A 16,284-nucleotide genomic window follows, 5' to 3' on the forward strand; every position below is an offset into this window, starting at 1 on the left:
CTGAGACTTAACTGCATACTGTACATAGGTAATTCCCATCTCTCTTTTCATGGACATTTATAAGACATGAGAACAAGTATTTTATAATGTCAATGTTTTAAAATATTTCAATTGTTGTAACAGTTTTACCAATATAATTAGCATGTTATAATAAAAGTTAGTCCATTCAAAACTAAGAAAGTATGAAAAGCATTTCAAAATTTTAGCAAAATCTCTTTGAAATTTCTATGTATTTTTTTTAAAGGATGTACTATATAAAGGAAACAATACAATGAAAATAAGAGGATGTGGACTGAAAAGTAGTTGGATATCTCTTTGTTCTTACCTGTTTCTTAACACAGCACCTCTCTCTCTCTCTCTCTTTGTGTGTGTGTCACAGTTTGGGCAACAATATCTGGAGGGGCTGACCAGTTTCCTTGGATTCAGCTCTCTCAAAAATAATAGAAAGCCCTCTTTCTTCAGATTGAACAGTAGCCAGGAGAACTGTTGGGGCAAGGTTTGCATATTTTGTCTTAATAAAGATGACTTCAGAGAACCAAGTCAGGAAAGTGGAAACACTGGATTTAAGTTACTCATAGAATTATATTTTAGTTATTCTTGTTTTATACTAGAAGATATTGTGAAACTTAAAAGCCTGCCTTATTATTGCTTGGTTTTGCATCTCTCGATAAGTACATGGCTATGAGATAGTCATAGCAAATAAATAAGTATGAATTTTTTGTTATACAGAATGGCCACTAATTAAAGAAAATAAGATAAAATGAAAATATCTTGGTAACATTTCTGATTGAGTAGATTCAACTGTACATTTAAAACTAATTCAATATAAAGTTTAGATAAACAAATCTCTCCTTGTTATACTTTCCCCCATTACTCTAGTAAAGCTACATAATTTCCAGACTGAGGAAATATTTTCATTTATTTCCCCAAAATATTTCAATGCATAATTTAGTGTAGGATGATTCACAAAAAATTAGAGACATGGGAATGCTCATGTTAAATTATTTTTTCATATTTATGAAGACTGAACTAGAAGCCAATTGTAGCAGACAATTTTGGAATGATCTTATTTAAACACACTCTTAATGGCCAAGATACTTACATATTTTCAATATAACAAAGATTTGAGAATTTAAAAAAATGTTTAGGAAAGTAGGTCTTCAAATATTTTGCATAAATAAGTAGCCCCAAACTTGGAGGAAAAAATATGAATACAAGTTACTTTCTTCTCCTTAGGAATTATAAAGTACATGAGACAACTAGGATAATAAATGTAAGCAAACTCAGAGGCTAGACATTATTTAACTGTATAGGTCCTGATCTCACTTGAAATACCAGCAGTGGAGGTCATCTATAGATCAGAAGACAGTCACTTTTATCTTGCTCCTTGCCTGAACAGCTCCACTACTACTTACAAATTTCTAGTTTATTTCTTAAAGAACTATATGTGCATAGCTCCAACATACTTAAGAGATGACACTAGATATACCACAGTATAAACTGTAGTGCATGCCACATGTGTACGCAGGTATATGCCATGAGCATGTATTTTTGTAAAAGTACATTTGTATCCCAGTATTGCAGGATACGTAGTGAAAAGAAATGAATGCACATGTGCCATTGGAAAGATAATCTGATTTAATGCAGAGTTATAGTTCAAAAACACAAGGTATAAATTTTCTTGGTGATGTTAAGATAATATTGAAGTTATGGTTTATTGATTACTAAGATATTAACCTGGAAAGCAGTATAAAATGATTAACTGACCTTTGCCTTGAAATTGTTTATCATCCAGTAGTTATACCTTTGCATTTTTTTATCCATTCAAGTATCTTCAGGAGATATGTTACTGCATTTACAGGTACCTTAATTCACTTAATCAGTTTTACAAAATAATCTGACAAACAACAGAACAAAACACATGCACACACACACACACACACACACACACACACACACACACACACGTGTGTGTACATATATATAAATGAGCATCTGAACACACATGGCACTCAAGCAGTTGTTTCAGTGGCATTTTAATCCCATGTTCTCTGAAATCTTCATGCAGAATCGTCATGTAGGAACGGATGCTTCAGACAGACTTGCTTCAACTATGGCTGTTGGATCTTATATGTTAAAATAACTTTGTGTATCCACTTTGCATAGTATGCAACTCGGACAAAAATTCCAGGACGATTTGGGATGGCACATCCTCGACCAGGAACAATGACACCAAGAACCATTCTCATTTTATGCTGTTCACAAATAAGTGGACCACCATAATCACCCTATGATGGAAACATGCAGCAACAGTTATCATTTCAGAGATAAAAAATAACAATTCATGAATATCACTCATCATTAACATGAATGTCAAAAGTATAGTTGTTCAATAATGTAATTTTTAAATTTGCTCTCATTACTATTCCATATATATTAATTATCAAAAAATTTGAAAATTACATGATAAAATGAAACCACTTATAATCCTAGGATTTTAATGATTAGACTGCATTAAAATTTCTCATATTCCCTCCACAAATGATTTTAACAATTTTTAAAAAGGCTTCTTAGTTGACAAGATAATTCTATTTATAAAAGAAACAAAATTTTAAGATATTTTATCAAGCTTGTTTGGGTACTTCTACTCCACACAAATTTCCCTAAGAGTTCTGGCTTTGATTATTATACTTTTAAGAGACAAATGCCACTGCTGTTTATTGTGAGTAAAGCATGTGTTGGCTCACTGTTAAACTCAAAGAAGTTCAAAAAAATGATACAGGGTTATATTTTGCAGTTCCTTTCTTAAAGAATAAGGTTGTGGTATGCAGTTATTTTGATTTGAGGAAAGCAAAGAGAAAACATATTAAAAACTATGATATTAATCATATTTGGTTGGGGCTTGGTGTGCTTTTTCAAGATGGGATCTTGATTATAGCCCATGCTGGACTTGAATCCATGGTTCTCTTGCCTCATCCTACTAAGCTCTGGGTCTACAGGAATGTGTCATCTGCCTGGTCTTCAATCCTATACTCCTTACTAAAGAACCTTCTTTTTTACCTCACATGGTCCTGATCCAATCTTTTCTGCCCCAGCACATAGTTCAGACTCATTGAGAGTCACTTTGCCTTGGTGATGCTGACTACATTTCTCATTCCCCATAATGTAGAGGTGTGCTACTCTTAGTAATCCATCCGAGTTGATCACTGCAAGGGTGAAAGAAATACACAGTTCATGAGCACCACATAAAGGCTAGCAAAACGAGAAACAACTACAAAATTTTTATGCATGAAATAAACATGATATTCCCTCATCTTTTAAAAGGTAGCTTACATCCAGTGTAGCCCCAGCCATAAACACTGCAAGTGGTCTTTTCAGGAATCGTACAGCCATAATTAGGTAAGTCAATTGTACTAACAAAATCATCCAGGATTACAGGCCTGAAAAGAGAAAATAGCAATGGTAAGTACTCAAAATTTGTTTCAACTCAGCATTATTAATATTTAAATTATAGTGTTATGCATAGTATTTAGAAATAATGAAGTCTTCATTACTGAAATAATTTGAAAAATTAATCTAAATATAATGTAAAATCTGGGGTTGGCAGTAATCATTATTTCCAAATATTCAAAAATGTTCAACTACTGTTGTTAAAAGCAACATTATTTTAGATTTTAGAGTTATCAAGTAACTTTTTACTATCGCTTAATTTTCAGCTGACAATTTTGTGCCAAGTACATTTGGAAATTATAAAAATACCTTTTTTCCTTTTTTTCCATTTATGCCCACATATATCCACATTCATATGTATATAAACATGTCTACATATATAAGGCACCTAATAATCTACATGAGGTATAAACAAACCCATGGCTCAGGAAAACACATTTTTGCCTTTGAGTTTTGTTAAAATCTGAATGAACAAACCTAGCAAGCTTCAGCAGAACCAGATCTGAGCCTTCTGGCCCATATACCAGCTGGGAGACATTCAGAACCTGTTTGCGCTTCTCATCTCCTCTTCCATGGATATCATGGATACCAAGCCAAGCTTCATAGTCTTTCAAGTCTTTGTTTCTAAGGAAAAAAAAATATGTAAAAAAAATAATTTAAAACTGTATATTATCTATTTTTTATCATTTTAGGTCATAAGGATAAATAAATAAACTTAAATTTTGAATCAAAGTGGGAACTTTGGAATACTATAGATATATTAAAATAGACATTTAAATTAATGAAATTTGAAATAATCATTAATTTTTAAAAGCTATTTGAGTATACTTGCTAGAAAGTATAAATTTTTCAGGTAAATTTACATGAATTATAATTTTACTGCAGATTTTATCTCAGGTGTGTATATATTCATACTGGGTTAATTACTAAGGATTGTTGTTTTTAAGAAAATTAAAATAATTTTGAGAGAAGTAGGAAATAAGCTCCCAAACTCTTTCTCCATATTTTTCTTTTAGGCTGATTTTTATTTACAACTACCAAGAGGATGATTCTAAAGGTGGAGCAACATAAAAAGGGCAGAAGAAGCAAGTTAGTTGAGACCCAGAATAACAATTTCTATGTGGATATACTGAGCCCAATGGGAGGTGAGGATATAACTTTTTTTTTAAGTAGCACAAGCAAATACTTTTTCCTAGTAAGTCAAAGACTAATCACAAAAACAGGTAAGCTGAAGTAGTACTGAATATGAAAACACTGAAGGCAAATTTTTACAATTAAAGTTAATATAGAAAATAAAATATTCGGCTTATGTTGGTAAATCTTTATAAGGTAAATACTAATTCTATGTTTACAAACAACATAGAAAGAATACATATTTTTAAATGCTTGAAACAAATAATGACTTAAAACACATTTACCTAGCTGGGAAACACTGTCTTGCTGTAAGAACCCAACTTTCCTTTATCAATGATCCCCCGCAGATATGTTTACCTCTGAGAGAAAGAGAAAAGAAATAGGTAACACTTAGTGGAAAACATTTGTCAAAATAAATGAAACTGAAAAGAAAATTGGTATATGCATACCAGTTCTTTTACCTGAAGGGTGACATTTTATGATTATAGCATTATAGGTTTTACATAATGTGATTATAATATCAAGTTCATCATCTAAAGAAATGGTCATTCCACAACAGTATTTCATTAATCCTTATGTGTCATATTCTGTAAATATGTGATAAGTAGAATAAAAAGACTTGAGGTCCTGTTTTAAATTCAGCATGAGATTACAAAAACTCAAATTCGAGCTTATATCAACTCTAAAAATGATTGAGTAGTAGCAATATTTGTTATATTTACACCATTGCTTTCCTTTGCTACCATAATTTAGTTATTTTTTTTAATTTTATTTTATGATACTCTGAATCAAATCCAGGGCTTTGCACCTGCTAGGAAAGTTTTCTGCACTGAACAATACCCCAATCTCATCATTTACTTTTTTTTAAAAAAATTGTTTATTTATTTGAGAGCGACAGACATAGAGAGAAAGACGGATAGAGGGAGAGAGAGAGAATGGGCGCGCCAGGGCTTCCAGCCTCTGCAAATGAACTCCAGACGCGTGCGCCCCCTTGTGCATCTGGCTAACGTGGGACCTGGGGAACCGAGCCTTGAACCGGGGTCCTTAGGCTTCACAGGCAAGCGCTTAACCGCTAAGCCATCTCTCCAGCCCATCATTTACTTTTATTGCGGTAAAATATAGCCAACATTGATGAGACTAAGCCCAGTGATATAATTTTCATTATAAAACAAAATCAACTTGGAAGATATGTCATCTAGAAAACTAAAGTATTTATAGAGTAAACAAGTACTAGTATATTTATTTGGTGACTTCCAAGGTCTCTTAATACATGCCTTTTTGCCAGGAACATGAGAAAAATACAATTTTCCACAAGTCAAACTTCCAAGAAGTACAGCTGTTTAGTCCTTCAGAGGATAATACTAGAAGATTTCCAGACTAAGGCCATCATTATTGATGGTCTTACCACACAAGAGGATAAGAGTATATATTGAGTTTTAATCCCCTATTGCTCTTAGTGTGTGTTTTGGAAAAGTAATTAAATAGCTGTTGTTATTGAACTATTAGATTTAACAAACAAATTAGATTACACAAAAATTAAAGTTTCTAGTACACTAATCTAATAAAAACTGTTTCCCTAAAAGAATACTACCAAAATAGCATAAATTTTCCTATTAGTTAAAGTAATTCAGATGTTTATGTCTATTTTTTTTTCCTGGGGTTATTTTAGTAAAGAATCATTAACATAGATCAATGTGGATTCTCAGAACATTTTCTACAATAAAGAAAATTAAATTTCTACTTTTTTTTTTTTTTTTGAGGTAGGGTCTCATTCTAGCTCAGGCTGACTTGGAATTCACTATGTAGTCTCAGGATGGGCTTGAAATCACTGTGATCCTCTTACCTCTGCCTCCAAAATGCTGGGATTAAAGGTGTGTGCCACCACATCCAGCAATTCCTATTAATTTGATTATATTTTATAATAAAAATTTTACATAAGAAGAAAACTCTTTAAAAACTGTGCCTTACTAAAATTTTATATTGCATAATCACTTTCATGTTTGGGTTAGCTTCTTGATGGGATTTCTATTACAGCTATATAATAATTACTAGCATAACTATTGCCTCTGATAAAATAGACAAGAATAATCAAAGGAGAACTTGAAGCCATTTCCTATACCTAAGGTGACTAGAGACCTAGTCATTAAAGGAAATGAATTCCATCCTTGCTAAGAATTGGCTTATTCATAAAAGGGCTTCAGTTGAAATTGTGTCACTTTGATTTAATGATAGTAGGAAATAAACTTTCATCCTTTTGGGGATTAGCAATAAAGTAGTAGGATTCCAGGCTGGGGATATGGCAAAGTTAGAATATATATGATATCTGAATGTTAGTAATTACCTGTATTTCAAACTAACCATCCATCCCACATTTGTTCGTGTTGGAATCCCATTTACAACTCGCAGCTGTTTTGTTTTGGCACACGATATAATGGGATCTGAAAGCAGTAGAATATATAACATGTCAAAACATTTTGAAGTAATCAAGACCTGTTAGAATTTTTTGAAGTGAAATGCCATTTAGACAAATGTAACTACTGAAATTATATTAGAAGAACATTCTGAAGAAAAAGTATTGTAAGAACACAGTTCTACATCAAGCTTCTGTTTTTGCTCATCATCTTTGTTGATAAGAGACACCACAAAACTAATCAAGACCAATAGAGTTAACTTGATGGTGAAAATATGTTTGTTTGCCTAGCACTGTGAACAGATTCTTCATGTGCAACACAGAGGTGTTTTTCTCACTTAACAGCAACATAAAATAAAACAACCTGATTGCCTTCCCTTCCCTTCCCTTCCCTTCCCTTCCCTTCCCTTCCCTTTCCCACTGCCCCCGCCCTGCAAAAAAAAAAAAAAAAAAAAAAAAGAAACCCTGCAGCTGATTATTCTGAATTGGTGAAGGAGTAATATAGAACTATTCTGAAATGTTACCAAGATTATACTTATAGCATCCATGTCTAAATTTTATTGAACTCAGTATGTCCAAATGACCTGATGAATATTTTCTTGACCTTCTTCTGTGTTCCTTATCTTGTCTCTGGTTGTGTGGCCACAGTCTAGGTTAGATTTCCTTGATTCCTCAGCCTAGGGCACAGCAGGTGGTTTGGGTTTGTTTTTATATGTTTTTTTTTTTTTTTTTACTTAAACAAAACAAAATATGTGAACTGGATCTAAAGGTAAAAGTAGCTAAGTGCTCTTTTCAAAGTCACATGGAGTTTTACTAATAGACAGCTGAATTTTCACATTTAAAATGTTGCTCTTCCTTTGACTATTTTATATCTACTTACAAGGAAACACAAATTTTAAAATAAAAACAAATAAATTGATTTGTTTTTATGAAAGATGTTATAATAATATATTTTGATGGAAAAATAATTGTATCATTTCATAGAAATCCTTTTTTTTATTTTGAAGATTACTTACGATCTAAATTGACTATTGTGGGCGTGGTATCACCTTCACCTGTAAAAATAAATATAAAGATACATATTTAATTTATATATACCAATAACTCTCTAGAAAACCAAAAATAGGCTATTGATAATTTGGAAAAATTCATAACAGTTTACTCAATTAGAATGGATAATTTATTAAAGTTCTTAATATTTTATTAAGTGGTAAATGCAATATAACTTTTAAAAGTAATTGTGTCTCCCATACTGGATAATATTGTTAACATGTACCTAATACTAGGTAATCTGAGGAAAATCCTATATTCTGAATGTGAAGGCTTGCAAACATGGACTTTGGTGACCATTGGTAGATTGAATTCAACACACCATCAAGGACCAACCTTACTCTACATGTTTCTTAGCACTATGTGTATGGCTAGTCCAGAAACTAGCATCATGTTCATTTGCCCTAAGTTTAATATAAATAGATTATGCTCCTTTCATAATAATTTCAGCCATTCTTTTTTCTTTTTTAAATATTTTGTTCATTCTTATTTATTTATCTGAGAATGACAGAGAGAGAAAGAGAAAGAGGGAGAGAGAGAGAGAGAATGGGTATGCCAGGGCTTCCAGCCACTGCAAACAAACTCCAAATGTGTGTGCCCCCCTGTGCATCTGGCTAACATGGGTCCTGGGGAACCAAGCCTCAAACTGGGGTCCTTAAGCTTCACAGTCAAGCAATCAACCAATAAGCCATCTCTCCAGCCCGAGCCCTTCTTTTTTAAAAAATGAAAATGTTAATTTGCAAGCAAAGAGAGACAAAGAGAGCAATAAAGAGAAAATGGGTGCTTTAGTGCCCTTAACCACTGCAAATGAACTCCAGATGCATGCCCCATTTTGTGCATCTGGCTGTATGTGGGTACTGGGGAATAGAAAACTGATTGTTAGATTTTGCAGACAAGTGCCTTAATCACTCAGCAATCTCACCAACCCCTTCTCTCTCTCTCTCTTTTTTTTTTCTGAAGACCACTTTTATTTATATTTGATGGAAAATAATATAAACTCTACAGGCTTTGGAAACCCCCACAAGCAAAATAGCAGGATACAAAATAAACACATAGAAACTAGTAGCTTTCCTATATACTAACAACTAACATTCAGAGGGTGAAATCAGGGAATCTCTCCCATTCACAATTGCCTCAAAAAATAATAATAATAAAGGCTCAAATCAACTTCTGGTTAAGATGACATTCCCCTAACCATGCTGTACTTCCCAGGGAAGGAAAGGCAAGAAAGTAAGGGTTCATTGGCTCTGCTAGAGGTGTGCAGACTCAAATAGACCTCTAGTGGGAAGGAGGAGAAGCAAAGAAAGAGGGAATCCACTGATTCCCACACTCTTGGATAGCTTACCAGTCCCCCAATTGCCTCAAGCAGTCAGATGAACCATAGTCTCAGCTACAGGTTCCTACTGCACTAACTACAGTTAAGGGGACCCAGGCCACACACCTTCAAGATTGCAAACGCCATCCCACTTGCCACTGCCTTACACCCCAGTGAATGGACCACAATGCTGTATTGTTAGAAAATAACAACAAAAATGCACCAGGAACCCCATTAGAACTTGGAAACTAAACAACACAATTTTAAACCAAAAATGGGTAATGGATCAAATAAAAAATGAAATTGTGAAATTTCTAAAAATGAATGAAAATGAGAACACATCATAGCAAAACTTATGGGATACAATGAAGGCAGTGCTCAGGGGAAAATGCATAGCACTAAATGCCTTCATAGCAAAAAAGACAGAGAGATCCCAAACCAATAATCTAACCATCTGCCTAAAGGAGCTGGAAAAGCAAGAAGAATCCAACCTAGTAACCTCTAGTCAGAAGGAAATAATTAAGATCAGAGCAGAAATCAATGAATTGGAAACTAAGAAAACAATTAACGAAATGGATGAAACAAAGAGCTGGTTTTTTGAAAAAATAAATAAGATTGATAAATACCTGGCCAATTTGATCAAGTGAAAAAAAGAGACACTTTAACTTAATAAAATTAGAAATGAAAAAGGAGAGATGACAGCAGATATAAGAGAAATTGGGAGAATTATCAGGACTCTACCCCACAAACTAGAAAATATGGAGGAAATGGATGAATTTCTGGACACATACCACCTACAAAAGCTAAACTCAGAGCAGTTTAATCACATAAACAAACCTATCACACCCAGTGAGATTTAAAAGGTAATCAAAAACCTCCCCCAAAAGAAGAGTCCAAGACCAGATGGCTTTTCAGCTGAATTCTATCAAACCTTCATGAAATAACTGAAACCAATTTTTCTCAAACTGTGCCACACAATCAGGGAACAGGGAAAGCTCTTTAAATCCTTCTATGAAGCTAGTATCACTCTAATACCAAAACTAGGCAGAGATGCCACAAGGAAAGAAAACTACAGGCTGTTTCCATGATAAAGTTAGACACAAAGATCCTGAACAAAATTCTCACAAACCAAATCTAACGACACATCAGAAGCATTATCCACCTTGATCAAGTAGTCTTCATCCAGGTAATGCAGAGATGGTTCGACGTACAGAAATCTGTCAATGTAATACACCACATAAATCAGCTTAAGCACAAAAACCAAATGATCACTTCGATAGATGCAGAAAGAACCTTTGACAAAATACAACATAATTTCATGATTAAAACATTGGACAGAATAGGCAAGGATGGTTTATATCTTAACATAAAAAGTCTCTATATAAAGTTCCTACAGCCCAAATAATACTTAATGGGGATAGACTGAAGGAATTCCCATTGAGATCAGGAATAAAACAGGGGTGTCTACTCTCACCTTTGCTCTTCAACATATTACTGGAAGTTCTAGCTCAAGTAGTGTAGCAGACAGATTCAGGTTCACTGATATGAACTTCCAGACCAGACACAGTTATGGAGGAAGGAATTTATTGAAGCTTACAGAGCCAGGGGAAGTTCCATAACAGCGGAAGAAGCTGGCCTGCCTTCACAGGCCCAAGCAGACAGAGAGAAGCACTTGCCCAAAAGGTCAAAAGCCACAGCACACTTCAGGAACTCCAGCTAGGCACACTTTGCATATCTTTAGGTTGAAATAGGAAACCCACCACCACACCTTGAGATCACCCAGTGACATTGCCTCCAGCCAGGTAGCCAGCAGATGCAAACTACAAACAACTGAATATATTGGGGGCCATCTATTCTATTCAAATCACCACAATCAGTAAGCCAGGAGAAAGAAATAAAAGAGATACAAATTGGAAAGAAGTTGTTAGACAACAGGGCAGGTGGGCATGGAGAGGAGGGTAAAGGTGAGGGTAGGGTATGCAAAACTAGACCCAAACAGCAATGGTACCATAAAATTCTGTATCCTAAAAGACATACTAAATAGTTGAACTTTCATCAAGTCTTTAGAGGGAACACCTGAATCACAGGGCCCTGGAGAGGGTATGATGAAGGCTAACTTTAATCTTCTGCGTTGCTCATTTTCTCTCCCTCTTCTCTCTCTTCTCCCTATCTACTATATATGTCTTTTTCTTCCTTATTTTCCTTGGTGCTGGCCTGTAACTCCCAGTTCCAGCATGTGGTTAGTATCCACAATGAGCTGATCAAAAAGATCTACAAGCTTTCCCTAAAGTAGACAGATTTCTGTCAGGGTACTTCATGACCCACCAAGGGTTAGTGGTAAGACACTGCTGCTGAATATACCATATGCTGATGGCACAGAACATGGAGTGACCTGACTGGAACCTGGAAGAGAGTCAGTCCCCAGACAGTTAGTTTGTCTAGTGCCAGAGTTGCTACATGAGGTAATGGGGGAAAATGACAAATATCTGTCCACGCAACCCATGGTCTAAGCTACCCAGCAGCAAACAACCTGACACAATTCTCAAATAAGTGCAATAGTTGCACACAGCCATGGTGGGTAACCAACTGCTCTTGATTTGGCTAATGGATCTCTCAGTGAAATGGAAACCATAGCTGGAGGTGGGAATCAAGTCATAACCATATTCAAAAATAAGCCTGCTCTCCACTATCAAGCTCCCATAAAACATGGGCTACAAGTGGACCTATACGTATTAAATTCTCTCTAAAATAATAATGGTTATCCCACCTATCTGGTGCTGACTTCACTCTCTGTTTGAGAATTTGCTTCTCTTTTTCATATGGACATAGATCCTGATGAGAGAATCAGCCCATCACACCTCAACAGGGCACTAGCTGAAACCAAGAGTAATTAGGGAAATGAGCAAGAGTGTTGCTTTGTTGCTGAACCTGGTACCAGTACAAGGGTGAAGGAGATAGACACAGAGAACTCTCAACTCCCACCAAACCAGATATCCAGAGACACAGATGCTCCAAAGACCTCATCACTGAATTATACTTAAAACAAACCCAACATGGCTAAGGGAAATTCACAGAAGAGAGGGTAGAAAGATTGTTATATCATTATGCACAGAGACATTGCCTCTTACACATAACTGATGGCTAACCCCACAATGCACAACCCATATTCCCCAATAAGGAGGATCCCTGTGGAGGGGGGAGAAGGACTGGGAGGAGCATAACAATGGTACTGACCTTATACATGCTGTGTGCATAACTAAATAATAATAATAATTACAATAATAAATAACAACAACAATAATAAAGTACCTTGGAATAGACCTAATCAAGGAAGTAAAGGATCTCTACAATGAGAACTTTAAAACACTCAAGGGAGAAATTGCAGAAGATACTAGGGAAAGGAAAGATATCCAATGTTATTGAATTGGAATAATCAAAATTGTGAAAATGTCAATCTTAGCAAAAGTAATCTACACATTTAATGCAATCCCCATTAAAATTCCAAAGGTATTCTTCACAGAAATAGAATAAAAAAATCCTAAAATTCATTTGGAAGCACAAAAACTTTCAGATATCCAAAACAACTTTGAGCAACAAAAATAAGTCTGGTGGTATCACAATATCCAATTTTAAGCTACATTACAAAGCCATAGTAACAAAAACAGCATGGTACTGGCACAAAGACACATAGATCAATGAAACAGAACAGAGGACCCAGATGTTAATCCAGGCAGCTACAGCAATCTGGTTTTTGACAAAACTGTCAAAAATATTCAGTGAAGAAATGACAGACTCTTCAAAAAGTGGTGCTGGTAAAACTGTATATCTATATGTAGAAGGATGAAAATAGATCCTTGTCTTTTTCCATGCACAAGAATCAAGTCCAAATGGATCAGGGACCTTAATATGAGACCTGAAACTCTGAAACTGCTAGAGGAAAAATTAGGGGAAACCCTTCAACACAGTGACATAAGCAATGACTTTCTGAATATAACCCCAATTGCTCAGGAAATGAATCCACTAATCAACCACTGGGATCTTATGAAATTACAAACCTTTTATCCAGCAAAGGACACTGTGAATAGAGCAAAGAGACAACCTACAGAATGGGAGAAAATTATTGCCAGCTATACGTCTGACAGAGTATTAATATCCAGAATATACAAAGAACACAATAAAATAGAACAATAATAAATCAAACAACCCAATTAAATAATGGGCTATGGAACTAAATAGAGTTCCCACTGGAAGCAATACAAATGGCATAAAAGCATCTAAAAAAGTGTTCTACATCCTTAGCCATCAGGGAAATGCAAATTAAAATGACTTTGAGAGTCCATTTCACTCCTGTCAGAATGGCTATCATCAAGAAAACAAATGACAATATATGTTGGCAAGGATGCAGAAATAGGGAAACATTTCTACCCTGTTGGTGGGAATGTAGTCTGGTACAGCCATTGTGGAATTCAGTGTGGAAGTTCACAAGACAGCTAAAAATAGATTTCCAATATGATCCAGCTATATCACTCCTAGGGATATATCCTAATGACTCTTCTCACTGCCTTAGAGATACTTTCACAAACATGTTTGTTGCTGCTCTATTCATACTACCTAGAAAATGGAAACAGCCTAGATGCCCCTGAACATATGAATGGATAATAAAGATGTGGTGCATTTTCACAATGGAGTTCTATTCAGCACTCCTGAAAAAAGAGCTAGGTTCCCACTGTCACAATAGTGTCATGATTGTTATGGGGTGGGGGAAATATCCAGCTGCTTTCTGAATAGGTTAAAGGCCCATTCCATATGAGAAAATTCATTCTGGTTACTGGAAATAGAGACAAAAGCCAATGGCTGGGGAGGTCTTAGGCTATAGGGAGGATGCTACCATTGTAGCTAAATGAATATATTGTACACATCTAAATTCTCTTGAAATATTTTTGTTTATGTCCATAGATTAGTATTTATTCAGCATTGGTTAGAAAAGCTTCATGGTACAGTGAGCAATAACTACTGAGAGACTCCAAATTCATCAGAGTGCTGAGCATAAGTGACTGTTGAGTGTTCTATGCTATGTGGTCTTACTTCAAGGCTCAGGAGACATTGTGGAAAAGGGGTCAGAAAAAAATGTAGGAAATGGAGAATCATGACAAGTAGTGTGTAACACAATCTTTTGGAAATGATATGACCATTGCCCTCATGAGCATATACCAACTATCGCTGTGTACACAAGAACTGTTCAATATTGAGCCATCAACACTTCATCATTAGATAGGGAAGGAGAAGTCTTGCACACCTCTCTGAGAAATTATTGGCAGTTAATATTGGATGGGGCAGAAAGAGACATTCTGGTCAATGGTATATCCTCTGAACAAAGTTACCTATGCTATAGTAAGTCAACTTCTACCCATGTCAATGCAAGCAACCACAATTAAACTTAGTGGGTCACAAATTAAATATTGAGTAAATAATAAATAAACATAAAACATCAATATAGAATTGGGACTAGTTTTGAGCTGAGGAGATGGCTCAGCAGTTAAATGCTCTTATTTGCAAAGCCTGATGACCTAGGTTCAATTCCTCAGTACCCACATAAAGCCATAAGCACAAAACAGCACATGCATCTGAAGATCCATTGCAAGGCAAGAGGCCCTGGTACACCAGACTCTCTCATTCATTCATTCATTCTCTCTCTCTCTCTCTCTCTCACACACACACACACACACACACACACACACACACTAAATAAATAAAATGTTAATACAAGAAAAAGTAAAGAAATAGGACTAGTTGGGAAGAAAGGGTATACTGGATGAAAGGAGGAGGGAGACCAAGGAAGTGAAGGGAAAAACACAAACAGCCAACAAGTACTGTAAAAGATGATCAACATCATTAATTATCAGGGAATCTTGCAATTTCAAGCCACTTGAGATTCCATCTCACCCCAGTCAGAATAGTTGTCATCAAGAAAATTGACAGCAAATGGTGGTTGAAGAGTGGGGGAAAAGGAAGCCTTATTCCCTTCTGGTGGAAGGACAAACCAGTATAGCCATTATAAAAATCAGTATGGAGGTTTGTAAGAAAAATTCAGAAATAGAACTAACATATTACGCAGCTATGCCACTCCTGGAAATACACCCAAAGGATTCCACACCTTGTTATAAATATACTTGCACATACATGTTTACTGTTGTTTTATTCACAATATCAAGGACATTGAACAATTCCAGATGTTGATTGATGGGTGACGTGATCATTAAAATGTAGTATATATATAGATATTACAAATATAAATATAAAATAAAAATAAAATTATGAAAATGGAGGTAACTGGAAATAAGTATGTTAACAAGGGGCTCCAAAGCCAGAAAGCCCCAAATTGCAGGTTCTCTGTCATATGCACATCCTTGCTTACAATAGTTATGTGTATAAAGAGGCTCAAACATGTCAAAACCTAAAAAGCTAAAAGAGTGACCAAAGAGGGTAAAATGAGATGATGAGGTAAGAACAAAAGGACATATGTGACGTGTAAACAGAAAGGAAGAATACTTAGATGGGGAAGATTAGAGAGGAAGAGAATACACTAAAGTAAACTGTGTTTGAAAATGCCAATTTTAAAAAAATTACATGAAAGCATGTTTGCTATAAACACAGAGTTGTGGGTACATGATATAGTAAAATGTTTTTCTACCACAAACCTAGTTTGATAACAAGAGCTTTTACACTCAATATCATCTACAGGACACACTTCCATTTCAATATATATTTATACTTATCAATTGTAATCCTCTCCTTAGGGTTGGACACTGGAAATTTCTGAATACTTTTAAAAATATTTTATTTATTTACTTATTTTGAGAAAGAGAGAAAGAAAGAAAAAGCAAGTCAGATAGAGAGAATGGGCATGCCAGGGCCTCCAGCCAGT

At 35.1% G+C, this 16,284-nt stretch overlaps 1 protein-coding gene across 2 annotated transcripts in view; it reads right to left on the minus strand.

The window, feature by feature from the left end:
* Nucleotides 1-1,096: 1,096 nt before the first annotated feature.
* Nucleotides 1,097-16,284, minus strand: part of Hgf (hepatocyte growth factor) — a 109,603-nt gene continuing 94,415 nt past the window's right edge. For both annotated transcript variants that reach the window (XM_045161053.1, XM_045161054.1), the window contains 7 exons: nt 8,011-8,049; nt 6,926-7,022; nt 4,869-4,943; nt 3,928-4,074; nt 3,334-3,440; nt 3,061-3,206; nt 1,097-2,288 (listed from right to left, as the gene is read on the minus strand). In XM_045161053.1, coding sequence (XP_045016988.1) covers nt 2,112-2,288; nt 3,061-3,206; nt 3,334-3,440; nt 3,928-4,074; nt 4,869-4,943; nt 6,926-7,022; nt 8,011-8,049 — 788 coding nt within the window. In that variant the 3' untranslated portion in view covers nt 1,097-2,111. The remainder of the gene's footprint in view (nt 2,289-3,060; nt 3,207-3,333; nt 3,441-3,927; nt 4,075-4,868; nt 4,944-6,925; nt 7,023-8,010; nt 8,050-16,284) is intronic.

Source organism: Jaculus jaculus, chromosome 10 (genome assembly GCF_020740685.1).
Source record: "Jaculus jaculus isolate mJacJac1 chromosome 10, mJacJac1.mat.Y.cur, whole genome shotgun sequence".
Classification (NCBI taxonomy): Eukaryota; Metazoa; Chordata; class Mammalia; order Rodentia; family Dipodidae; genus Jaculus; species Jaculus jaculus.